The sequence below is a fragment of the Pelodiscus sinensis genome, chromosome 19 (assembly GCF_049634645.1).
Source record: "Pelodiscus sinensis isolate JC-2024 chromosome 19, ASM4963464v1, whole genome shotgun sequence".
NCBI lineage: Eukaryota > Metazoa > Chordata > Testudines > Trionychidae > Pelodiscus > Pelodiscus sinensis.
In genome coordinates, this window is record NC_134729.1 from 10,667,923 (window position 1) to 10,693,908 (window position 25,986).

Sequence of the window (25,986 nt, forward strand, 5' to 3'; positions counted from 1 at the left end):
ACTTGGCTGGGTCTGGGCCCAGTGCCTAGCAGACAGCCAAAGGGCTGCCAGTGGGAGTGGCCCTTAGTGGCAGAGAGGGGTCGGGGCTGTTGGCGTGGGAACAAGCTCCACCCCACATGCTACCCTGGCACTGCCCAGGATGTGGGTACGCCCAGGTCTTCAGGGCTGTAAATCCAGCATCTTTCCCAGCCCTAATGTAGCACCAGATATTCCCATCGGTGCAGGCTCAGAGGGAGGGGCCCCAGTTGTGTGTGTCTGGCACCTTGCTCACTGCTGTGGCTGAACACTCATTCTGAAAAAGAGTGAATATGTTCCTGGCCTGCCTGACGTTGCATGCATTTCAGGCCTTGTAAAACCCTGGAGTTCATGGGTCTTGTTCTCTCAGCACCCCCCTCCCACACAGCCAGCTCAGCGCAAATTAACCCGCGGGTATATAAACAGGCCAGGCCTTTGGTTGGGACATCTGTCAGGAGGGCAAATGGAGCCTCTTCCTCCAGTTCAGCTACCAGAAAGAGGTGACTGGCCACGCGCTCCGTACAGAGGGCTGGGTCCGTGAGAAACTCTTCTATCCAAGAACGGCCATGTCCCGTGGCATCCCTAGGAAGGAGACCTGAAGGTGGAATCTGTGGCACTGGTGCTGCTGTTGCCTTCCCAGCCTATCTCCTACCTCATCACCAGATGCAGGTGTCACAAACCAAACACACCAGTTCTGTCCAAACAACCTTGCTGCTCTTTCTGGATATCCTTCCCAGCAGCTGGTGCCCAGCATCAGGAAACAGCTCAGCCCACTCCTGTTCCTCCCATACTCCTCTGCCTCTTCTGAGCTGTCCCTCTTCCCTCTGGAGACCAGTCTCTGTCTTGTCAGATCCTCTCTTTCCCCGCCAACCTAGCTGTCTCCCAGTTCAAGCCCCACTTCTCAGCCAGCACCCATCAGTCGCTGGCAATTGCCTGTACCAACGTGAATCCCAAAGCAGGGAGCAGCCTTGTTCGTGTCCCCAAGTCTTAGCTGAATTGACTGACTGCCAGAGCATCAGCTAAGACATGGAGTTCCCTATGGGACTGCCCTGTGACACCTGGCCAGTCGCGCTGACAGCTACTGCTGAGAGACAGATTTTCCCCTGCCTCTGGGTGGGAAGGGCCTCGTTCAGAGCCAGAGCCTCTCCTGGGCATGCTGACTGAATCTGTCACCTTGATGGAGTGTCTCTGGGTTGCTGGCTGCCATGTGGGGATCACCAAACACAGCGAGCGCCTTGAGCCTGGGACTGGGTTAGCATTGCTGCTTCGAAACAAGCTTCCGCTCGTGGTTTGCAGCATCCTCAGTGAGCACCCAAAGGAGAGACGTTCACGAACTCGAGCGCTCTCGTGCCAAAGGGGGGAGGGCCTATTACAGTAACGCCTTGCTCTTATCTAGCTCTTGTTTCCATCTGTAAGTCTCCAAGTGCTTTTCAAAGGAAGGTCAGGAGCATTGTCCCCATTTTACACCTAGGGAAACTGAGGCATAGAGCAGGGACGTGACTCACTCAAGTTCACGCAGTATCAGGGCTCTCTAAGCTGAGCGCTTGGACAGCCACCCAGGAGAGATTCAGATGCCGCCCAGCTGACTGGCCACCAGCAGCATGTGTTTCTACTGGTGGTGTACATCTGCACATGCCACAGTGTGCATAACAAAATTCATTCCATACATGGCTGGAAGAAATTAGAGGGAACATTGCCCCATGTGTTAATGGCAGAGCCAGGAGTAGAATTCAGAGCTGAGCGCTAGCCTTGTGCTCTATCCACTAGGCATCACTGCCACCCCTGATGTCAGGCACCTTGGCTAACTATTTGGGGAGGGCTACTGAGGGAATATTCCCCATAAAGTCGGCAGGCTTCGAAATGCAGCAGGACCCCCATGCAACTCTCTCCAGGCCCGGTCCTGGGGGCAAACTCCCATGGGCACTAGCAGTTGAACTTTGTGCCTCAGCGAGTATCTGCCCCTCTCTGAATAAACCTGGTGGCAGTTGTAAATCCATTGACTGGCAAGAAGGAAATGGGACAACTAAATATAGAAATGTGATGAAAATATTCCTTGCAGGTGCCCTGCGGCAGCAGAACTCCCTCGCATGCTGTGTGTCCAGGGGGCAGAGAGGCCTCCCTCTCCTCCCCCTGCTGAGCGCTGGGCTGCGGCGGGTGGCCGCTGGGATTTCTCACCACTGAAGCCAGGAAGCACTGAGTTTCAGGCCTCACTCTGTCATGCCCGGGCAACACAGCCAGGATCAGCTGTCCCTGATCTCCCGTATCACTAAGGCCACCAGAGGCACTGGGCCTGGGATTTCATGGGCCCCCTGCGGTGCAGCCTTACAAGGCCGAAGGAGACGGGCAGGGCCTCACTGCGCTGCTGTGTAATGAAAGGGTCTGTCTGTATTGTGGGTTACAAGATTTTGATCTCATCCACCCTGGAGACTCTGGCCTACTGGGCAGGTCTGTGGGAGTGTGGCGACCCAAGTACCAAGGAAGTGAAATCTGCCTTAACTTGATTCCTAGACTATTTAAAGCTCCTGGGCTTTGTGGACACCTCTTCGACTGAGTCCTAGGGGAGAAAAGAAACCTCTTCATCAAAGCTCAGCAGCCGTGGCTCTTGAGATGCCTGGATAGTAAGGCCAACAGGGACGTTAGATCATCTCGTGTGGCCCCCTGTGTAACACAGGCCAGGGGGTGTCATCCAGTTCCCTTCAGACTGAGCTCAGTACATTTCTGGAAGATGCTTTAGTCAGACACAAAGTCCTTCAGTTCTGACCTGAAGCCATCAAGAGGTGGGACATCCGCCATGGCCCTTGGGAGTTTGTCCAGTGGCTCACCCTGCTCAGATCCCCAAATGGAGATGATGAACCCACAGCTCATGGGCCAGATCTGGCCCCCAGCTTGCCTTGATCCAGCCTGCGAGGTTCAGGGCCGGGGCCATTCCGAGGGAGGCATGGGGCCTGGGGCAATCCTCCCTTCCCTCCCCCACTGTGCCTTAGGCCCAGGGCAAACCCTCCCTGAGCAATGTGGTCTGGGGGTAGGGTTACCAGGTGTCCGGTTTTGAACTGGACAGTCCAGTATTTAGCTTTCTGTTTGGGAAACCAGTTGAGAAAATAGAACTGTCCGGTATGTTCTAACTAAGATGGCATGTCGATTGTGATGTCATGGCAAGTGTGTTCGGTATTTTTGTTGAAACTATCTGGCAACCCTACCTGGGGGATTACTGGGGCCTGGCGTGAGGCAGCAGCAGGGGTGGCCCCATCTCCCCTTGCACTCACTGCGCAGGTGCCAGGAGCCTGTTCCACTGCACCCTGCTTCTCCACGGTTGCTTTGCTTCTCATTTGTGTGTGGCCCCACACTGAGTCTTCTGTGGGTCTGTGGCCCCCAACCCCAACAAGCTTCTCCACCCCCATTTTAAAATAAAATGGCACCTCCTTTCTCACTTAAGTGTGTCTGGCTTCAGCTTCCAGCTGCAGGCTCATGTCCTGTCTTACTCCACTTGCTGGTCAGTTAGCTGGGGCCTCCCGCAGAAGCAGCCTCGCCTCACATTGAAATACACGTCCTGCCCTTTTAAAAACAGTACTTAAGACAAACAAATAAAACTGCCCCTTTCAGACCATTTCTGTCCATCTCAGAGAAGCCAAAAGGGGCACAACCCGAGTGCTTTCCCTTTCGCCCGTAGGATACTGTTACCTTCCGAACTACCAGGCGGTGGCGTAAGGTGCGGGAGGGTCTCACATGGATTATTGTTTCCACCTGGCATGTCAGTGCCCTGGACATGACCAGGACTGTACAGCTCTGGGGGGGGGGGATTGACAGCCGCTCTTGCCCTCTTTTGCAAAGTGGTTTCTCTGCCTCCCAGCATCTCTGCAAGCAGCACAGACTTGAAGCAGCCAGGCACTGGAAACTTAAGAAAGGGGAGGGTGCCTGACAGTTTCTCCACCCCGCCCTGGACTTTCCACAGGGCATCCAGCAATAAATAGTGAACATTCTGATCCTGTGGAGGGACCAGACATTAGCAGCCTCCAGAGAGACAACTCCACGCAGGTCCCTGCCAGCAATAATCTGCCTTCCTGTGAGGAGCCGATCTCGGTTGGAGTGGAAGAACCACGGCTCAAGGGGAAGTTGCACAATGAGTCTGTGGTAGAGCTAGAGAAAGAACCCAGGAGTCCTGAGGTCCGTCCACCCACCCTCCCCCCCAGTCCACTGCTCTCTCGCCACTGGATAACCTTGCCCTCAAAGGAAATGAGAAGTAAATCTTAGTGTAATTTAAAAGGGAGGTTTTGCTCTGAAATTGGCTGTAAAAATGGCCTTTCTCCAATGGAGTCAGCACTCCTGCCAAGAGTTACTTCTAGTTTCTCTTCCTATCCTTGAAGAGTCAACAGAGCTGCGGGAGAGGCAGTCAAAGTCCATTCCTTGAGCGTTGTCACCAGAACGGAGACACCCAGACAAACCGCTGATGCACCGGCATAGGCGTTGCTGCGGGCAGTCGTAATGACCACTAGGGATGCATGAGAAGGAAAGAACCTAGGAGCCATTGTATGCCGCGAGCCTGTTTGATCTGGAGCTGCTGAGAGATGGAGCAACCTTAGAGTCCCTTTTCAAAGAACTGCCCTTTCCCGGCCTTCAGCTGTGGGCGTCAGTCTCTGCGGACCTCCGCGGTCGTCTTGCCTGCAGCCATGGGGCTGGGGGAGCTTTGTAGGAGAGCAGCCTGCACAGGGTTGGTATATTGGTTGGCTCAGCCCTTAGCCAGTGCCCTGTTTCCTTTGTGCGCTGTGCCATGTGTTTGAAAAGGCTTTACACACCCCTGAGCTCCTGTCGCACACGCTACCTTGCACTGACTGTGGGTTCAATTGACTTGTCCTGACTGCTGCGTGTGCCCCTTGTGTGGATGCACCCAAATCCGTCTCAGGTAGGCATGTGGCCTAGGTACAATTTGGGTCCTCACCTTTCTGCCAACATTTCACTCTATAGCTATTGCCCTCAGTGTCCCACTCAGTGAAATGGGCGAGCCAGTGTCGGCAGCGACATCTCCCAGGGTGTGGCGAGGACTGAATGATTAATCCCTGGTCCCAGACATGGCTCGCGGTAGAAGTGCCCAGCATCCTTGTTATTTGAGGAGGCGTCTCTGACACTTAGTCATTTTGCTGACTTGTAAATTTCATTAACTCAGCTGTGTCTAATCCCACAGAAACCTTCAGCCAGGCAGGGCTCTCCTCACTGTCTCAGGCCCTGGAGTGCTCACGGCAGGCAGTCTCGCAAAGGCAGAAATAACTCTGCCTGGCCCTGCTCTGAGTAGCTTCTGTTTGTTTGGGTTCTGCACCCCAGTTGGCTGGAGAGCTCTCTCAGATGGGTGCCAGGTCTCCCCACTGTGGGAGTAGCCGTCAGCTGTTGTAGACACCCTACACCAGCATCTGCTTGGATTAGCTGGGCACGCCCTCCCTAAATGTTAGTGTTTGCGCCTGTGGTGAGTCACAGAATGCCTGGGTCTGTCAGCATTTTGGGATTTGCACAGGGAGGATGCTGGGGCTGACGATGGGAAGGAGGATCCCCAGGTTTCTAGGAGCTGTGTGTAGGCTAGCTCTTGCTCTCAGGGAGAGAAACTGGGCGAAGAAGGCGCAAAGCATGAGGAGAAGCAGAGTGCTGATCTGTGACCAGTTTCACCCCGCTGCATACGCCTATTGGGGCATGTGGTGCGGACTCCATGCCTGCCAGCCCTGGGCCCAGACCCCTCCCCTTGAACTCATTTTCCTAATGCGGAGTCTAGGAAACCTAGAGCCCTGATAGCTGCTGAACTTCAACCTGTATCTGCGGCCGATGAGAGCGATGTGAGCCAGTATCCTGGCTGCTTCAGGAAATGGGGCAAGAAACACCCCAGTGAACAGCTATGGAACTACCTGCCCGTTCAGAAGGGGAGCCCTGTTAGTCTGTAACAGGAAAAACTGAAAAAACAATGAATAGTCTTGCAGCACTTAAAAGACTTAACAAGACATGTAGATGGTAGGGTTGCCAGGTGTCCGGTATTGAACTGGGCAGTCTGGTATTTTTGCCTCCTGTCTGATTTAAAAAAAAAAAAAATGTCTGTTATTTTCTGATTCCCCTCCCCCCCCCCGGTCAGAGGTGAAAATCCCGGGTGCTTATCGGGCTTGCTTACCGGGCTCCGCAGGGGAACTGTCCAGCCCGGAGCAGGGAGGCAAGATGGTGGGCGGCCCCCTGCATCCTATTGGGCCCAAAGCCTCAAAAGCGTTCCTAAAAGGGGCCATGCTGGTTTGGTTTATTTTATGTTATTTTATTTTATTTTATTTTATTAGCTTAACTCTCGGGGTCCTCTTTTTTTTTTTTTCCCCCTCGATAACTTTGGTCTCCCCCCTTTTATTCCCCCTTAACAGAATTTTTTACGTGGTGGGTTTTGTTTGGGGGGGGGTAAAGGGGGCGTGTTTAGTATTTTTGGTTAAACCATTTGGCAACCCTAGTAGATGGTGGTATGAGCTTTTGTGGGTACAACCCACTTCTTCAGATGACTGGAGTATTAAAAGTCCAGTCCCAAAATAAATAGGGAATGGGGGGAGGGGAAAGAAGGGGAAATAGTGAATTAGTGTGTCCATGTTACAAGAAGCTGTAAATGAAGTTAAGTTCCAAGGCTTCCCGGTGTATTCTTCCTGGACTCTGTGCGCTGGTGCTGCGAGCCATTAGATGTGCTGTGGTACCAGCCAGAGGCCTGTTGTATTAATTTAGATGGAATAAAGGGGCCCAAAGAGGTAAAGATGTTAACATGACCCCTCCACCTGTCACTGTCCAGTGTTAAAGGAGAGGTGGGTTTGGGCAAACAGAGACCCCCAGCCTGCATAGTACCAAGGCAAATGCCCCTTCAACAGCCCTTGTAACTTGTAAAACGATGTATTAGAGAGCAAAATGAAGGGAACTGTTAGTAAGGCAGTAAGCCAGGTTGTTATTTCAGCAGCATCCCTTGTTCCCTTTGTTTGCCGGACAGTTATTGGGAGGAAAAGGCCTCGTGTGTGACCGTCTCGTAGATATCGGGGGCGGCGGGGGCGGGGGGAGAACCACTGGGAGGTGGGGGTGGGGAGAAGATGTGAGTTAAGAATGGGCCAGGGCTGTAGGTAAAGCCCAATCTCACTTCCTTGGTGCCAGAACAAGACAAACGCACAAGTGGGGGGAGGAGAGAACAGCAAGGGTAGAAAAGCTTCTGTTTAGGGGGTTGACTATCACTTGCAGGGTCCCGGTTGGAGAAATCCAGGCCCAACGCACGATCTGATCAGCCATGCCAGCCCTGGCAAGCTTGTGCTGACAGCGGGCCGATCAGGGCACTGCTCTGGTCAGACTCCGTGGGGTTGTGGCTGGTTGAGCCCCTCTCTGATTGACAGAGGGAGAGAGAAGGGGAGGAGGGAAGAATAAAGTGGGGAAGGAAAAGGACACCCGAGTGTGTGGGAGGGAAGACAGAGAGTCACCTCCAAGCTGGGATTTGGGATTCAGCCGGAGCTGACCGTTCCCTCTCTCTGTGGTGGTCTCGTCGGGACATCTCCCGGGATCCGGCAGCCCAGAAGTTGTGGGGTTGGCAGCCAGAACAGTGATGCTCACTCGGTATCCAGTTTTCCCCCAAAAAATCTTTCTTTGAGGACCCCAAAAGGAGCGGTGGGTGGAATAGCACAGACCCTTCTTATTTGGTCCACCAGTTAGACCTGATTGGGTCACTGAATTCTCGTCCCACACTCTGTGTTTCCCAGGCATGAATTACATTGGGAGGCCGTTTTGTTCGGACCAACAATGTCTCTCTTCTGCACCTTTTCCCATCCGCCTGTGTGGTTCTAGGTTGTTGACACCTTATGAACTTCCACCCCTTTTAGTGATGAGCTCCCGGTTAGGGTTCACTTGGAAGCCCAATTATCACATCAGGCCCTAGCATTGTGTGGTGCATGAACACAGAGAGACGGTCTCTGCCCCCAAAAGCTTCCAGTCTGTCAACAGGATGGAGGCCGTGTGAGGAGGAAATAAGCTCCGAGAGGGAAGCATCTGTCCAAGGTCATGTGGCAGATCAGCAGCAGAGATAGAAGCCAGGTGGCCTGTGTCTCCCCCTGGTCACCAGCCCGTGCTGCCTGTACCACGCTGCAGCTGGAGGAGAGTTTGTGTCTCTGTTTTCTGTTTGCTGCAGCTCAAGGCATCAGGGCACCTCCCCACCATTACAGAGTGTCCCCTCGGGAGCAACTTGCTGCTAAGCTGCGGCTGGCTGCTGCCGCTGGAATCCCTCTGGGGTTTTACTGCTTGCTTTGGTCCGGCGGCCAAGCCGCACTCTTTCCGGCTTGTGCACCATGGGCCAAGCTGTTAATCCCAGGCCGGCCATGGAATCGCTAATCCTGGGACAGAGAAGGCCCAGGGAGAGCCCGGCTTGACCGTTAAAGCTCTCCGGGCATTTGTAGCACTGGCAGCAAGGGGAGAAAGCTATGAAACTGGAGCTTTCCAAGACAATGAGCTCAGAGACAAATGCAGGGTCCCACCCCGGAGCTGTGCTGTCCCTTTGGCCAGAGCCCCGAGGGTTGAGCAGCACCTTGGCAGAGCGCACAGGGTCTCTGCCCGCACCCTGGTGTAAGGTTATGGGGCTGGGCAGTCTGTAGCCAAGCTCCTGCTGACGTCCATGATAGAGGACACTCTGTGGCCTGGGCCGTGGTAACTTGTGTCTGCTGCTCTGCAGGTGGAGCCCAATGCCACCATCGCCGAGATCAAGAACCTCTTCACCAAGTCCCGTATGTATGCAGTGAGCTTGCTCCCGTTGGCCCTGCAACCCCCTACTTGTTACGCTTCCCCCGCCCACTGGAGTCAGCCCTGCACCCCCGCGTCACCTTCCCACCTTCTGCTCACTGCCCCGCGGGGCCCACCCCATCGGGCACCAAGCGCTGACCTCCTGGCAGTGCCCCATGCACGAGAGCAGAGCCAGGGCTGGGCACAGACCCAGCCAGTGTGGTCTAGTGTCACCCTGTCAAGCCCCAGGCCTGGCCTGTGCGGCGTGGATCAGGCTGAACTGCCCACCCCAGCGCTCAGGAAGGTCTAGAGCCGTGGTGTCCAACCAGGTCTGAAGTGGTAGCAGCTAGAGCGGCTACTGCTTTAGCAAACTAGCCACACTCAACCAGCCAGTAGCCACATGTAGGACACCATGGGCATAGAGTATTCGGAGGGGAAGGGAGAGATAAGAAAACACTTTCCCACAGGAAGCAACTACGGTTCATGAAAAGTATTCCCTCAAAAATCTAATTTTCCATGTATAGCCAGTTTGACGGCAGATGCCTAGTGCATGGCAAACAACCTCTGCAGCCTGTGGCGTCCGTAGCGTGCCCAGCCCCAGAGCAGCTAGGCCGTGAGATCTCTGTGGTGTTCATAGTGCACTCATCACTGCAGCGGCTAGGCCCTGAGATCCCCATGGCGATCGTAGCGCACCCGTCCCCAGAGCAACTAGGCCCTAAGATCCCCGTGAGTGAAATTCCTCCTGTGCAAAGCGCAGGCATTGTTTATGTTCCCCCAGGAGCCCTCAGCATAGGGCTTGCCAGGTGCCTGGTGTCCCTCTGGCATTTCCGTGCTTGGTCCAGGGACTTTGCGACCCATCAAGGCAGGAACCAGCCTGCTGCCTTCAGCGAGGTACCTGAAGGCCACCCAGCCTCGTCAGCCTCTGCTGCGCAGAAGGGGGTGGGCTTGTCTTCGTAAGAGCAGTGCGGCTGGTGCTGATCAGGGACTTGGGAGCCAAGGGGTGACGCCATTGTCTGCTCTTCCCACAGATCCTCAGTGGTACCCAGCCCGACAGTCGCTGCGCCTGGACCCCAGTAAGTTGGCCTTCTGGGGGGAGGGAGGGTTGGACTGTTCCCAGGCACGCCTCTCTGCTGCTTGAAGGCCCCGTGGGTGGGGAAAGTGGCCAGGGGGAACATGAGGGGGCTGCTTGGTAGCTGAGTCTGAGGGCACAGCTGAAGCTGGGCCTGCAGGACAGGTGCTGATTCTGCTCCGAAGGGTGAGAGATCTAATGCGCTGCCAATGGACTAGGGCCCCAGAGGGGAAGGGATCTCGTACGCAGGGGAGAGCCCACCTGCAGGAGCCCAGAGCTGTGCCTCGCCCTGCAGCGGGGGGCGGGTTGCTGTGCTGCAGGAGAGTGGGGCTGGGGTCACTTGGGCACCTTGCCAGGGTCGCCTATTGCATCAGCCTCCCCCCAGCCTGCCCCTCCGGGTTTCTGCTCTCCTTCCAGAGGGGAAGTCCCTGAAGGATGAGGACGTACTACAGAACCTGCCGGTGGGCACCACGGCCACGCTCTACTTCCGGGACCTGGGGGCGCAGATCAGCTGGGTGACGGTGAGCAGTGCCGAGGGTCTGCCAGAGAGGGCCGCCCCCCCCCCCCCCCCCGGGCACCCCTCTGTGCTCACAGCACACTCTGCCTTCCAGGTCTTCCTTACCGAGTATGCTGGGCCACTGCTTATCTACTTACTCTTCTACTTCCGAGTGCCCTTCATCTACGGCCCCAAGCACGACTTCACCTCCAGCAAGCACTCGGTCGTGCAGTGAGTACCAGCCGGGGGCAGATCCCTGCGCCTGCTTAGCGTGCGTTGGGGCTCTGCCTGGGGATATGGGCCCTCTCTGAGCTGTTGGGGGAAGAGACCCCGTAGGAAGCCTGAGCCCTAGGAAAGTAAACAGATGGGATGTGGATCCCACTCCTGGCGGGTCCCTGCCTCCCAGGTCAGGCCTGTAGCTTCCGAGGTGGGCTCCTCTCCAGAGTGGGCTGTGTGGGGATGCAGGGGCGATCGGATTCCCTGCCAGCTTCTTCAGGCCATCTGGGGCCTGGCTGTCTCTGCGGTCACTGGATATTCAGCACCTGGATGGTCCACGGAGCAGAGGTGCTGGAACTAGAGGGGGCGGGGAGGGGACTGCAGCACCCCCGGACTTGAAGTGGTTTCCATTCTATCCAGGGTTTACAGTTTGGTTCAATGGCAAAATGGCTCCCAGCCCTGCCACAGAGAGGGACTAGGGACGGGCGAGCGCTCTGAGCTGCGACTCCAGAAACCCCGTTGATTCCTGGCAGGAGGAAGCAGTTTGCCAGCCCCAGAGCACTTGGGGCTCATCAAGGAAGCTCTGCTGTAGGCTCCAGCATAGCCCCATCCAGACTTGCTGGGGAGGAGCCTGGGGGCAAGTGTTGTCTGGGACACAGGGCCTTTGCTGCTCAGGACAGTTCCCTAGCGGGGGACGTACCCCAGTGGCCTTGGTACCCACTAGCCCCCTGCGCCTTCCCTTCCAGCCTGGCCTGCATCTGCCACTCGTTCCACTACATCAAGCGCCTGCTGGAGACCCTTTTCGTCCATCGGTTCTCCCACGGGACGATGCCCTTGCGCAACATTTTCAAGGTGAGTGGGGCAGGCGGGCAGCGCCGGGCAGCCCTGCGGGGTAGGTGAAGTGAGGGCTCCTGGGACGGGCAGGGCCTGCCAGGCAGGGAGCCAGGGCAGTGGCTGCCAGGGGTTCCTTTGACTTGTCTCCTTAGCAGAGCCTGTATTAAAAGAGCGTTTCCTGATTTGTCTCTAGAATTGCACCTACTACTGGGGCTTTGCGGCCTGGATGGCGTATTACATCAACCACCCGCTGTACACCCCGCCGAGTAAGTCACCCTGGCCACGGCCTTGCTGCCTGCTGGGCCGGAGGGCGCCGTGCGTTTCCAGCCCTGCTGTTTGCCGGACAGATCACCTGAGGGGCTGGCCTACCTTTTCCAGGGCCTGGCTTCAGCCCCCCGTTTCCTGTGCTCTGCTGGTATCCCACAATGCACAGCACCTGCTGCCCATCACTGTTCCCACAGGGCAGTGTTTCTGCGTGCCATGTGGAAAATACAGGGATCTTACCTGCGAGGCACCATGCTCTTGCTGACGTAAGTGCCTGGTCGCAAGGCGCTGGCGCAAGCAGCTGTGTGTGGCCACAAGCTGCAGAACGTTGTGTTGGCAGCATTGTGCCGACAGACCCATCCCTGGTACAGCTTCCTAGCACAGCCAATGTCTTAGACATCAGGCGAGTCCAGGCTTCAGGACTCTGCAGGGCTTAGTGCTGACTCGGATCTGAGGGTTGGGAGCTGTGTCAGCCCTGAATGAAGGGGGCTGCATTGTCATCACCGGGGTTTTCTCCCAGAGGTGTTAATTACGCAGTTGGGAGTTACAGCAAATGCAGCTCAAACCCGGCGGGATACGTGGGGGGAGCTGAACTCCGCCTGGGTGTAGGCATTTAACAGGGAGAGTAACTGTCCCTTGGAGTGACTCCTGGGAGCTGCCTGCACTTTGGAGAGGTCTCGTCTTGGATGTGTTCTCAAAGCTCTGCTCTCGCTTGGCCCCTAGTGCTGGGCCAGGTGCTGCTGCAGGGCGAGGGTCTCTGGGCTGGAGCAGGAATCCGTTTGAATGGGCAGAACGTTTTCTCCTGGCCTGGAAATCAGAGACGTCCGTGACTTCTCTGGCCGGGCTTCCTTCTCAGTCTTACTTCCTTAACGTCTTGGGTTATAAGCTGCCTAGCTCCCCAGCCATCCGCAAAGCCCCCAGGGGACCAGCCCTGACTAGCTAGTGTAAAGACCAAGCTGCAGCCTGTTTTCTGCTGTGATTAAAAGGCCTTTTGTCCCTTCCTGCATCGTTAAGGGTTAAAATCCCAAATGAACAAGCCCAAACTCTTCTGCTTTGCATCCATGTTCCATCCAACCTTCCTCCACGCCTGCAGCTCGAGTCCTTGAGTCCTCCCCTGCGTTTCCATGTCCGGCCACCCTCTCCCTGGCGTCTTGTACTATAACCCCTGCCTAGCAACCTCTCCCCCTTTCAGGCTCATGACTCTGACTGGTCTGACCCTGGGAGGAGCGGGCCCCCCAGACTGCGCTGCCTTTGCCCTTAGCAAGGAGCAGTGAGCAGGACAGTGGCCGTGCTGCCGGGGGTATCATCTGGCCCTTAACAAGGGCGCGGTGGGTCTGCTACAGATTGGTTTCTTTCCAAGCCGTTGTTGCCATAGGGACCATGAACGCCAAAGCTGGGTGCGCCCCATGTGGACTGTGCATTAGTGTGTTCCCCAGGCAGACTGCCAGCTCGCCCGTAGTGCCTAACCCTGCCCTTCCTCTCCCCCCACAGCCTACGGAGACCAGCAGGTGAAGTTGGCACTCGTCATATTCCTGGTAAGAGCTGCTGGTGGTGGAGAGAAGCAGGGAAGGAGGCTGCTTGGCTGGGCCTGGACAGGAGAGCCAAGGAGGGAGGTGTGGGGGGGTGGGGAGCGGAGGCTGGGCACCTAGCGAGAGTCCTGGGGGTGTCTGATTAGGGCTAGGACGGGGTGGGCAAGATAGGGTCCACAGGCCGGATTCGGCCCGCCGAGCTGTTTGATTCGGCCCATAGCTGCCTGGCCACTCTGCCGCCCCCGGGCCAGTCGAGACGTGGGAATGGGTGAGCGCGCGAAGCCTCCTCTCCCTGCCAGGGCGCGTGGCGCCGGAGGGAACAGTCAGCTCTTCCTAGCAGCTGGCAGTTCCCTCTAGGTGCCCCGTGCCCTTGGCAGGGTGGAGGGACAGGAGAGTTTGTGCACCCTCCCACCAGGGGCTGCCCGCGCCTAGAAAGAACAGCCCCTTTCCGCCTGAGGCCCCGCCCCCTCTGCCCGAGGCCCCACCCCTTCAGGGGCAGCCTTGACCACTGCCAAAATGATTCCCCTCCCCTCCCCCCTGGCTAGGAGCATGTGCAAGGGGATGAGGGGGCCAGAGTGTGGGCATAGGCCGAGGAAGGGCTAAGGGGGGTGGATGGCTGGGACCCAGGGCACTGATCACTCCTGCTTCCCCCAGTTCTGCCAGCTGGGGAACTTCTCCATTCACATCGCCCTGCGGAACCTGCGGCCGGCAGGTGAGTGGAGGCGGGGCCCTGCTGGCTCACCTGGGGCCTAGTTACTCAGGGGTGACTGGCAAAGGGGCTGGTTAGTCTGGGGGCTGGGGTGGGGACATGTTTGTGGCCCAGGCTGAGGTATGGGGCTGGGAGCTTGTTCTGGGGCTAGGGCACTGGCTGTCTCCCTAGAGAGTCTGAGTGAGAACCCCCCACCTCCCCTAGCTCTGGTTTATGGAGAGTTCTCCCAGCTCTCCAGAATCTTGCTGGATGTGAGAAATGCAGGAGAAAACTCCTCCCTTCCCCAGGCCCCCTCTAAACATCCCAGGGGCAGAGATGGGCAGGAGCCCCTGGAGGGCTCCGTTAGCGCCAAACCAGGCAAATCCACTGCAGTGTGGCCCTGAGCGAGACCCTGTTGGGCCGGTTGGACTATGAACCGGGGAGCAGGGTCCCTGTCCCCATGGATGTGCGCACCGGAGCCAGCCCGCTCGCCCTCCGCATGCTGGGGCTGGCCAGCGGGCCCCTTAGGGCTGGAGAGGGCGCTGAGCTAGGGGCTCTTGGCTGCTGCTCCCCGGAGCTTTGCATTCCCTTTCCTCGTCCCTGCCCAGCACTGCTGGGCTCCATTGCACCCTGCCACGGACGCAGGCTGCAGCTGTCCCAGTGTGGGAACCTCTGATAGAGTCCTGCGCAGCCTGGTGTCTGCCTCGCCCCTGCCCTTGCCTCTGGCTCCAGTGGCGTGGGAAGCACTGGCTTGTGCGAGTGGAGATCCGACCCCAGGGCGCTGCCCCTCCATGTCCCTGGAGAATGGTGCTGGACGGGGCTGTCTCCTCAGTGTCTGCCTGGCTGCTGCTCAGAGCAGCATCCCCTGCCTGCGTGTTCCTGGGGAAAGCTGATACCACTTGGGGCGGGGGTGGGGGAGAGAGGAGATCATCGGCCAAGTGAAATAAATCACCCTGGATTTCTGCTTCTCTCCAGGCTCCAAGACCAGGAAGATTCCCTTCCCCACCAAGAACCCCTTCACGTGGCTCTTTCTGCTAGTGTCATGCCCTAATTATACCTATGAGGTGAGCTCCCCTCCCGCTAGCCCCCTGCCTGCAGTGTACTGGCGGGGCCCCTGGACCGAAGGCTGGCTGGCCCTGACAGCACCTGCCTACCCTACCCGGGTCCGCAGATCTTGTTCCTCGTCTCATTGGACGCCTCTCCTTGAGCTACAGCTGCCTCCCTGAGACAGACGGCTGGAGCATGGCCCACCTGCCTCCTGCTCGCGGCTGGTAACGTGGGCGCCAGGCTCCGCAAATGGTCTGTGCTCTCCGCTCCATCAGCACGTCGCTGCTCACCGGTGAAATGCAGCTGTCTCTGGGGTGGAGCTCGGCAGCTGCTTAACAGCCACACAGCTGAGCCTGGCAGGGCAGGAAGCCCAGGAGAGGGTCCTTGTCTAACTGAAACCGCAGGGGGATTCAGAAGGAGGCAGGACTTGAAATTGGCTTGGAAATGGGAAGGCAGCAGCCCGCTTTGGGGAACTGAGGCAGTGATCAGAAATAGCCAGGACCTCACAGCACCCTACGTGGGGGTCATGCTCTGACTGCCAGGGGAGAGCGTCCCTGCTGAACTTCCCCACTCCATGGCCTGCAGGCCAGCGCCCCCTGGCACCGCAGTGGGGTACCTCCCTCAGTCAGGCCTGGCACATGCACTAAATCTGCAGCAACTGTGTTCTGCCTGGCCCAGCCCTGCCTCCTTCTGGAGCTAAGGAGGTGACATGGCTGGAACTGCCTGGCCAGGTACCACCAGCAAAGCCTTGGGCAGCAGCCCAGCAGTGACACTCGGGAGGTGGTTGTTTGCCCCCAGCCAGTGCTGGGCCCCCAGGTCCTGGCAGAGCTGGGCTCCGGGGGGCTGACTTGGGCTGTCGTGACTCCTGAGGGTGGGCATGAGTCAGCTGGACAGGCACCACCCTCGGCGCTCTGCTTCCCGAGAGCTCATCTCTTTGCTGGAGGGCCACTCACCGGCTGTGCAGGCCCTGGCCCTGCCCTGGCTGGCAGCCGCCTCGCATGTGCCCAGCTGCCCCTTCCTCTAGCTCAGCTGCTGGGGAGGCTGGTGACTCCCCATTGCTGGGGAAAATGGTTCCCCCTACAGCACTGATCTCAGCTGGGGAGCCCCCTGCTCTGCATGATGCCTGGTGTATGGGGTGGGGGTGAGAAATCTCCCTGCCAGTCCTCTTGCCTCCAGCACCCTTATTCCTGCACTAGCCTCTCCCTGCCCATGGGGAGCACAGTGTGTGGGGGGGAGATTTCCCCTAGGAACTGGCCCCCTTCCAGCCCCTAGGCATCAGGTCTCCCCTCCAGAGTGGCACCCACACTAGGGATGTAATAATGGAGTCGATTAACGGATAAGCAAAAGCTTATAGGTTTAATGCTCTAGATGCATTTCTCCCTCTCCTCCCCCCCCCCCCCCCCTGCCAGTACAATTTTAGCAGACTGGCCAGTAGCCTGGCTCAGTCCTAGCTCGTACCGGGTCCAGGACCTACCCCCGCTGTGACTCTGCATTTAAAGTATTAAGGAACCAGGCGGGCAGGTAGTTCTGGCTCACGCTGGGTCTGGGAGCTCAGTCCCACCCCTAGACAGGGGCTGCTGCCACCCCGCGTTGCTGCTTCTGTATCGGGCAACAGGTCCGCGGGGAGCTGGTTTTCACACTGGCTCCTGCTTGAGACCCCGTGCTGAGTGGCAGGAGGCTCCTCGGGAGTGGGGCTGGAGCGCCCTGGCTGCCAGCCCCGCCCTCAGGGACTAGAGAATAGTCAAGTAACCAGTAAGAATTCATGAGGTTAATCGACTATTCAATTAACCGCTAGTTAGCATCCCTAGCCCAGTGCGGGGCAGCCCTTCCCTGAGGTCTGACATTGCTCAGTCCTGAGCTGGGCTGTGTCTGCCCCTTGCCGTTCGTGTCCACGTTCAGGCAGGTCCGCCCAGCGCAGAGAACACAGTAGATGCGGGCGTGCTGGCCCTGTGCCCATTCAGGGGAGCATTTCACTAGCTGGCCGGGAGTGCCTGCTTCTCGCTGCCACATACGATCTGGGCAGGCAGCGGGGGGACCAGTGGGTTAATGTGGGGTGGTAGCTGTCTGCATGTGGGTCCTGGGGCTATTGCTCTGTGTCAGAGACTGCAGCCCCTGCTCACAGCAGCACTGGGCCAGGCTAGCAGGGGGCTGCAGGTCAGGATTGAGGGCACAGGCAGGGCTGGGCTAGCAGGGGGCTGGGTTGGGGTTGAGGGCACTGGCAGAGCCGGGGAGGGGAGCCCAGGCCTGGGGCAGCAGGGTGGGCACTGGGATAAGTTGCCTGCATTACATGCCTGTCTGGCTGGTGAAGTCCTGCTTGGTCGGGGTGGCAGGCTGAGAATGCCTGGCTGGAGCCCAGGACGTGCTTGTCACAGGCCCCAGCCAGGGTGGTGTTTGCAGCAGCCCAGCCAGCGCCCCGCCTTGAGGGGGTGGGAGCTAGGGCTTGGCAGGGCGGAGGCGCAGGCGGGGAGTCTGGGGAGCGTTGCCGTGCCAGGGCCCGGATTGCTCAGCTAGCACGTGGCCACATCTGCTGCTGAGCCGCACGTGGCTTAGTGAACTCGAACAAGCGCCACAAGCCAGGGCCTGGCCTCCCCAGGGCCCAAGGAGAGAGCCAGGCTACCTGCCCCCCCCCTCCTTGCTTCCCCAGTGCTAAATGCAGCTGCTTCTCTTCCAGGTGGGCTCCTGGATTGGCTTCGCCATCATGACCCAATGTCTCCCAGGTGAGCATGGTGTGGGGGAAAGAGCCAGGGTACAGGGACACCACCTTGTCTCCCCACAAGGTCCAGGAGCATGGGACAGGCAGGTCTTGCCTCCTTGCTGACAGGGCCACTTGTCCCTGTTCTGTGGGAACAGTGGCCTGGAATCGGGCTCCCAGCATGTCACAGAGATCAGCTCCCTCTTGCAGAAGGGGAAACCGAGGCACAGGCAGGCTGAGGACCTACCCGCGGTGTTGCCATAGACAGGGAACGGAACCCAGGAGCCCTGATTCCCAGCCCTGCCCAGCTGGCCATGCGTAAGGGGTTTGGTGGGGGTCAGACCCCTTTCTGGCTGGCAGAGTGAGCTGAGTTCATAGTGCACCTCGCCAGAGACAGACCCCGCGCTCCAGGAGCTGGTCCCTGTCTGCTGGGAGAAGGCAGCCCAGGAGGGGGGAGCCCCCTGCTGCCCCCTTGGAGAAGTGCAGAGGAGAGGAGTCCTCGGGGCAGTGCCCAGCAGCAGGACACGCAGCCATGCCCACCCCTCGGGACCTGGCAGCTTGGCTCTCCTCTGTCCATTTTCCTACCAGTCAGGACAGTGGGGCAGGGTTGATGCTGGGAGAGGAGGGGCTAAGGGAGTGACCCCCTCCCACCTTCCTCACTGCTTTCCCCTCTGTCCACAGTGGCCCTGTTCTCTCTGGTCGGCTTCATCCAAATGACCATTTGGGCGAAGGGGAAGCACCGCAGCTACCTGAAGGAGTTCCGGGACTACCCGCCGCTGCGCTCCCCCATCGTCCCCTTCCTGCTCTGAGCCAGGCGGAGACGCTGCCCTCTCCAGGCGCTGCCAGGGCTCAGTACTTAATAGTGAGCAGCTGTTAGTGCAGTCCAGGGAGCCGCCCACCCCCCCAGGGGGCTCTGGACCCCACGTTGGGCCGGCTGGCACTGGGCTCAGAGGAAGCTGCACAAACTCTCACCTGACTCCTCACTGCTGGGGTTTCTACAGCTGCCCCTGTGCTCCCAGCTGGCCAGCCCTGCCCTCAGGGAAGCCCTCACCCCACCCCTGCTTAGACCAGGATCCTGCTCTCCTCCAGCTGCACCATGCACCCACCAGCTGGAGCCCAGAGAGCACAGGTCTCCTGCAGCCCTGCCTAACTGGAAACTCACCCAGACAGCTGTGGATGGCAGCTGCCACTTAGAGCTGTGGCCTGCAGGAGGGACCCTCTCCTAACCCAAGGCATCTAACTTTGGCCCCAGGCACCTGCTAATGCAGCCCGATTCCAGAGGGGTGGAGGGTTCATGCCCCGGTAGGTGTAGCAAATGCTCAGGCCCATCCATGCGTAAGCCCCTTCTCCAGCTGCCCACTTAGGATTGTAGGTGCCTCATTTCAGGCTCCTGAACAGGACAACAGCTCCTTTCCTGGGTCCATCTCCAAGCAGGGCCCCTGGGGGCCAGTGCTGGGCTCAGCACTCCTGCCCACAGAGCCACAAGTTGACGGGGAGAGGGTGGCAGGGTCTGCTCAGCCCACAGCACTAGGCTGCCTTTCCCCACTGCCCTGCGGGCAGCTGACCAAGAGCAGGCCACACCAGTCAATTTGCCAGTGTCTCTTTAGAGTGAGGCTCGAGCTGGGGCAAGCAGGAGCCTAAGGGGTCTTGTGTGGGGCAGAACTGAGCCAGCAGTAAGGGGAGGGGGGGGGCAAGAAAAGGCAACAGCACTGCGGGGCAGGGGCAGCAGGTCAGGAGGGAGGAGGGCTGGGGTGGCAGGGGCAGGTCAGCCCTGGGGGCACTGGCAGGGTTGTGTGGGGCTACTTGTCTCAAGCCAGCACTGTGAAGTGTAAGTACAGTAAAGTTTTTTTTCTTTTGTACCATTTTTCTGTTCCATCCTTCCCTGGGCTGCTGAGCAGCCACCCTGGCTGCTGTAGCTCAGGCCTGGCTCTGCTGGGATGGCAGTGGGTGGAGCCAGCTACTTAATAAACATGAGGGGCCCAGCCCACCTCCCTCCTGTCCTGGCTTCACAGCAGCTTGTGTCTCCTTTGCTCTTATCCAGGTACCTGCTAGGGGCGAAGGGCAGCCTCACTAGCTGCTCTTTCCCTGCCCTGGGTGCATGTCGTACCCCACGGGGTGGGGCAGGGCGGGGGAGAGGTTGGGCTGAGTCCCTATTGCTGGGAGGAGTCCCAGGGAAGGGCCAGGGGTCTGAAGGAGCAGAGGGCGGGGGACAGATTGCCCATGCACCAGGCTGTCCCTTGCATGGCTACAGCTGAAGCTTTAAGTCTGCTGTGGGCTGCTCCTAGGGCAGGAGCCTCCTTCCATCCCTGCCACTGCCACTCACTTCCTTTGGCTCCTTTCTGTCTCGCCTGCCTTAACTGCAGCTATGGCCCCTGGAGCGGTGACTGGTATCCACAGAGGACTGAGACCAGCCCTGCCCCAGCATGAGCCATGCCCCAAGCACACTGGGGATTGCTCTCCCTGAGCCACACCAATAACCAAGCCAGCCAGCTGCCAGCCTTGTGGCCCATTGGTCCCTCGCCCTGGACAGAGGGGATCAGCTGGGCTGCAGGTGGGTGTGGGGTGCACTTTGCATGGCCACTTCCTGCACCCTGGAGCAGCAGCCTCTGTGCCCCACTTGGGGCAAGCAGGTGCAGCCAGGGCCAGTGCCATCCATGCAGCCCTTGCTGTTGCACTCAGCCAGGAGGGGCAGCTCAGGTGAGTGGCAGCAGACTCATGCCCATTGCCCTGGCCACACTGCTCTTGGCTGAAGCAAGACCAGCTCTGCCTCACTGCTGGCTGACTCCTTGCAAGGGTCAAGGGGAATAGCCATATGAGGCAGGTGCAGCACTCGCCAAGCTCTTCAGATGCAGGAGTCCAATCAGATGACAGCATGCTACCCCCAAATGCCATCGAGGGGCAGGGAAGCTGTGCTGGGCGGGGGGGAGTGATAAACCCACCCCTGTGCCACAGCTGTGCCAACCTACCCTAATGTGGACCCTGCTCGCTCCACTGGCCCTCACTGGAATGGGTTCATAGAGCTGGAAGAGACCTCAGAAGGTCATCAAGTCCAGCCCCCTGCTCTAGGCAGGACCAATCCCAACTAAATCAACCCAGCCAGGGCTTTGTCAAGCGGAGACTTAAACACCTCTAGGGATGGAGACTCCACTACTTCCCTAGGTAACCCATTGCAGTGCTTCACCACTCTCCTAGTGAAATAGATTTCCTAATATCTAACCTGGACCTCTCCCCCCCACAGCTTGAGACCATTGCTCCTTGTTCTGCCATCTGTCACTGCTGAGAACAGCCTTTGAGTTGAAGGCTGCTATCAAATCCTCCCTCACTCTTTTTGCTTCTTCAGACTAAAAAGACCCAACTCCCTCAGCTTCTCCTCATAGGTCATATGCTCCAGCCCCCTAATCATTTTGGTCGCCCTCCACTGGACCCTCTCCAATACATCCACACCCTTTTTGTAGTGGGGGCCCCAGAACTGGACACAATACTCCAGAAGTGGCCTCACAAGAGCCCAATAAAGGGGAATAATCACATCTCTGCTGGCAATGCTCCTCTTCATGCAACCTTATATGCCATTAGCCTTCTTGGCTCCAATGTTGACTCTCATCCAGCTTCTCATCCACTGTAACCCTCAGGTCCTTTTCTGCAGAACTACTACTTAGCTGGTTGATCCTCAGCCTGTACCAGTGCTTGGGATTCTTCCGTCCCAAGTGCAGGACTCTCCACTTGTCCTTGTTGAACATCATCAGATTTCTTGTGGCCCAACACTCCAATTTTGTCTAAGTCACTCTGGCCCCTATCTCTGCTCTCAAGCGTATCTACCTCTCCCCCTAGCTTAGTGTCATCTGAAAACTTGCTGAGGGTGCAATCCATTCCCTTGTCCAGGTCATTAATAAAGATATTGAACAAAACCAGTCCTAGAACTGAATCTTGGGCACTCTGCTAGAAATCGACCGCCATCCTGACATCAAGCCATTGGGTTAGCCCAGTGTCACAACACCCTTTCCTGGCTGGGCAGCAGGCCTATTGAGAATGTTAAATATCGACTAATCAAATAGTCAATGGGGCAACTCCGCCTGTGAAGTGTAGCAACGGCCTTAGCACTGCTCCCACGCTGACCCTGGGCTCCGTGCAGCGCAGCTGCTTTGAGACACTGAGGAGCCCACGCAGTGCTACTGCGTTCAAGTGCCCCTCCTCACTGCCTCTTTCTGCTAGAGGCAGCAAGGAGGGGAGAAGCAACTAGTCGACTATTGGATAAGCATTTGCTTGTCTATGCACAGGGCAGCATGGCCTCAGTGCAAAGGTTCCCCACCAGAAAGAGCAGCACGTCTGTGCCAGAAGGGGCCGTAGGTAGATTTCCTGCATTGACTGCAAAGGCAGGAACTTGGGGTGTGGGGGGGGCAGAACTCACAGCAAACAGCCATGCTAGACCCCCTCATGTTGAGCCCTGCAGAGTCCAGCCAGGGAGGCTCCTCCACAATGAGGGTCAGCATAGGACACGTGCATGTTGCAACCACACATACTCCACCCCATGGAGGGAGCAGAGCATCACCTAGTCACAGAGAGGAGACATGGGCTAGCCCAGGGCCTCCTAGCTCTGGTCACTCGATCCTGTTCTCCTCCCAGAGCAGAAACAGAACTTAGGAGTCCTGATCCCCTCCCCCTTCACCCACCCCTGCTTTAACCATGGGGCGATGCAGATGAAGTTGTGGGAAGCAGCAGTGAAGCTCTAGCACTGGTCAAAGTAAGAGAGCTCATCTCACACACCTTGGCTGAGTCCGGGTCACTGCAGTGCTCTACATGCCCCAGCCCAGCCCAGCCCACCGGGGGGCACAGCAGTCACCATGCCAGCAGTAGACGCAGACAAGCCAGTATTTATTCCTTTACATATGACACAAGCAGAGGATTCCTCCAGCCTCTCCAACAGACTGGGAACAGGGCTGGGCTATGCTTCAGCTGCCGCCTTCTGCTCCAGCCTCCTCTTCCTTGCCAGCAAGCGCCGCTCCCGCTCAAACTCCTTCATACGCATCACATAGCTGGGGGAAAGACATCAGTCACGGGCGGAAGGGGACAGTACACCTGCATCAGGAATAAGCCCCCCCTCCCTAGTATGTTACACCCCCAACCCTGCAGGGGGCAGGCTGGCACACACTGCATTATGTACAGGCAGACCTCAGAACTATTTTCCACTCCAGGCTCACATTGAAATTGAGATCAGTTTTAAAAACAATTCCCATGATTCCTTCTTTCCTCCTCCACCCGCCTGCCCACTCTCCTGCCCCAGTTTCCACCGCCAGATCCCTCCTCCAACCCACAGTCCCTGTGGTGACACAGCCAGGCCAACCCCATAACTACATTCCACCTAGTACCCCTCCCTTCACTCTCCAGGGTCCTGCTTAGCACAGCCTATACACTCCTTGGGGCAGTCCATGGTTTGACTCTGGGGGGGAAGGGCCCCACACATATGTTCCATCACCAGCCCGCAGGGTTAACTGCACTAGTGGGGCCTGGGGATCAGCAATGGCCCAGAATGCTGTCTTCTGAGGGGCCTTCCATAAAGGAAGGGAACAGGTTCCTGTTTCAAGCCCCCGCTATAGCTTGTCGCTGGGGGTGGTCAGCACAAATGCCCACCGTGGGAAGGGCAGGTACAACACCACGGAGCTCAAGGCATTGCACAAAGGAGGTCAGACTCTTCCACGGTTTGCTCAAGGTCACTCCTCAAGACAGTGGCAGAGCTGGGATAATGGCCAGGTCTCCTTTGTGCTCTCCACAAGGCCATGCCGCCTCGCTGCCCCTAGGGCTGCACCCCCAGCTCTGTGGCCTTGAGATCAGAGTAGCCCATGGATGGAGACAGGCCCCAGAACAAGCGGCCACGTACTCAAGGTGCTCGCAATAGTCCCAGTCGTGGCGCTCATGCTTGCAGGCCAGGAAGTTGGGAAAACTGTCACGCTTGCACTTCAACAGCTTGATGAGGTAGTGCGCACAGTAGTCCCGCTGCTCCAGGGGCAACTGAGCTTCATTCATCTGCTGCTGAGTCGCTATCATCACTGCAGGGGACACAGAGGAGTGGCAGAGGTGAGGCTGGGAGCACAATGCGGGCACAACACACCAGGAACTGAATCGGAGATCTGCAGGGCTAAAAGGGAAGTGTCCCTCCAATTCCTGGGTAAAGAGCCAGGCTCCATAACAGCCACATCCTATATGCATCTGGCACAAAGAGGGATACTCAGTGCTCTAACCACAAAGTAACACAAGCCCTTCTGAGGAAGCCCCATGGGGAAACTGAGGCATTGGAGGAGGTGGGGAAAGCAACATGCCCAGCTCACACAGTGAGAGCTAGAGATACAAGTCAGAGTCTGACTCTGAGCTCTCACCGTCTCCATTTCTATTATACACTTGTATCAGGACGTGCGTCTACACAGGACACGGAGGTCTACTGCCGTCTACTTTGTAACGATCCTGGGTTTGCACATTCGGTTTCATCAAAGAGCACTCACGGACCCTTGCACAGACCGTCCAGCCAGGGCTGAAATGTGGCAACTTCTGGGGCTGGACAAGGCGGCTGTTAAAACAGCCACATGGAACCAGAGGTGAAGGGAATCAGCAGAGACCAGGCCCCGCGGCGCTTCGCACGGAACGAGCCCGGCAGGCGGCTCCAGCCTGCAACCCTAAGCGCCCCCCAACTGGTGACGTCAGTGCCCTGGCTCCCCCCCTTCAGGGCCAGCACATGCCCATCCCCCAGGGGCTCCCCAGCGCCACGGGCCGCCCAGCCTGTCTCGGGGGGGGGGGGGGGGGGGCTCGCAAGGACCGGTCTCTGGTCCAGAGCTCCAGCCTGAGAAACCCCCCCCCCCCCGGGAACTACCTGCCTTGTGCAGCCCCGAGCCTCGGCCCCCCCCAAGTTGCCGGACCCCGCGCCTCTGAGATTGATGGCCCCCCCCCGCGTGGGGCGGGGCCTAGGGAACTGGGCGTGGCCACCGGTAAAGGGGCGGGGCCTAGGGAACTGGGCGTGGCCACCGGTAAAGGGGCGGGGCCCCGGCTCACCCCGCTCCTTGCGCTGCTCGAAGCCCAGCCCCGGGTCGAAGCTCGGCATCCGGAGCGGGTCCGGCTCCACGTCCTCGCCGCCCAGGTAGCGCCGGGCCAGGTGCGCCCCCATCTCCGCCTCGGTCACCTCGGGGCCGCCCCGCCCCGGAAGCACTTCCCCCACGCCCGGAACCGGATATGCAGGGCTCTTCCACCCGCCCTCATAACATAGAGATCACGAGACTTCCGGTTTCTTTTCCCGCCCCTTCCCGCGGGAGCCTTCCTCCTGCGCGTGGCTCCTCGTTCCCCGCCCCGAAGAGTGAGGTCACGTTCCGCAACGAGCTCGGCCAATCCCCACCCTTCCGATGGGGAAATTTGCATGTCCCTACCCTATTGGCTGATGCAGCTCCGGGGGTAGACCAGGGTCTCCTGGTGGCAAAATAACTCGCAGGGCTCCGCAAAATAAGACCTTGGGTGCTACCGTAATACACCTAATCAATAGCCTGCAGCACCAAGCACAGCAGGGCCCTAGAGACTACCGTAATACACCTAATAAACTGCAGCACCTAGCACAGCAGGGCCCTAGACACTACCGTAAAACACCTAATCAATAACCTGCAGCACCTAGCATAGCAGGGCCCTAGAGACTACCGTAATACACCTAATAAACTGCAGCACCTAGCACAGCAGGGCACTAGACACTACCGTAAAACACCTAATCAATAACCTGCAGCACCTAGCACAGCAGGGCCCTAGACAGTACCGTAAAACACCTAATCAATAACATGCAGGGCCTAGCACATCAGGGCCCTGGGTGCTACCATAATCCACTTAAGAAATTTCATCTTGTCCCACCCCCCATTGACTGGGTACACATCATCTCAGCACTGGATGCAGAGACAAAAGTTTATCGACACCTTAAATCACTGCTTCCTGGAGTAGCTAGTCGTGGAATCCACACGAAGAGAGGCAATTTTTGATTTAGTCCTAAATTGGGCACAGGATCTGGTTCTGTGAATATAGGTGAATATAGTTGAATTACTGGTAATAGTGACTATAACATAATACAATTTAACAGCCCTGTAGAGAGGAAAATACCACTGCACCCCAACACTGTAGCATTTAATTTCAGAATGGGGAACTACACAAAAATGAGGAAGTTAGTTAAACAGAACTTGAAAGGTACATTTCTAAAAGTAAAATAGAAACAAAAAACAAAACGAAAAAATAGCAAGAGAACAAAAAACAAAACAAAACACAACAAAAAGCCACTGTGACTAAACAACAAAGAAAAAAAACCTGTTGGAGACAAAAAGGCAGCATTTAAAAAGTAGAAGTTAAAGAACTATTGAGGAAAATAGAAAGGAGCATAAATTCTTGCAAGTG

At 57.6% G+C, this 25,986-nt stretch overlaps 2 protein-coding genes across 5 annotated transcripts in view; one reads left to right on the forward strand and one right to left on the reverse strand.

Annotated features, from left to right (window-relative positions):
* TECR (trans-2,3-enoyl-CoA reductase) overlaps nt 1-19,584 on the forward strand; it is a 55,640-nt gene extending 36,056 nt beyond the window's left edge. For 2 of the 4 annotated variants that reach the window (XM_075902247.1, XM_075902249.1), the window contains exons 3-13: nt 8,705-8,756; nt 9,780-9,824; nt 10,219-10,341; nt 10,432-10,547; nt 11,279-11,384; nt 11,560-11,632; nt 13,122-13,165; nt 13,814-13,871; nt 14,823-14,911; nt 17,566-17,611; nt 18,268-19,584. In XM_075902247.1, coding sequence (XP_075758362.1) covers nt 8,705-8,756; nt 9,780-9,824; nt 10,219-10,341; nt 10,432-10,547; nt 11,279-11,384; nt 11,560-11,632; nt 13,122-13,165; nt 13,814-13,871; nt 14,823-14,911; nt 17,566-17,611; nt 18,268-18,395 — 880 coding nt within the window. In that variant the 3' untranslated portion in view covers nt 18,396-19,584. The remainder of the gene's footprint in view (nt 1-8,704; nt 8,757-9,779; nt 9,825-10,218; nt 10,342-10,431; nt 10,548-11,278; nt 11,385-11,559; nt 11,633-13,121; nt 13,166-13,813; nt 13,872-14,822; nt 14,912-17,565; nt 17,612-18,267) is intronic. The other 2 variants (XM_075902248.1, XM_075902246.1) reach the window with 1 other exon arrangement.
* Nucleotides 19,585-22,434: 2,850 nt separating this feature from the next.
* On the reverse strand, nt 22,435-24,791 carry NDUFB7 (NADH:ubiquinone oxidoreductase subunit B7). Its single transcript, XM_006132012.4, has 3 exons — nt 24,622-24,791; nt 23,459-23,627; nt 22,435-22,616 (listed from the first exon to the last, which is right to left on the reverse strand). The coding sequence occupies exons 1-3, from the start codon at nt 24,731-24,733 to the stop codon at nt 22,526-22,528; spliced, it is 372 nt and encodes a 123-aa protein (XP_006132074.1). The 5' UTR covers nt 24,734-24,791; the 3' UTR covers nt 22,435-22,525.
* Between the last annotated feature and the right edge of the window lie 1,195 nt (nt 24,792-25,986).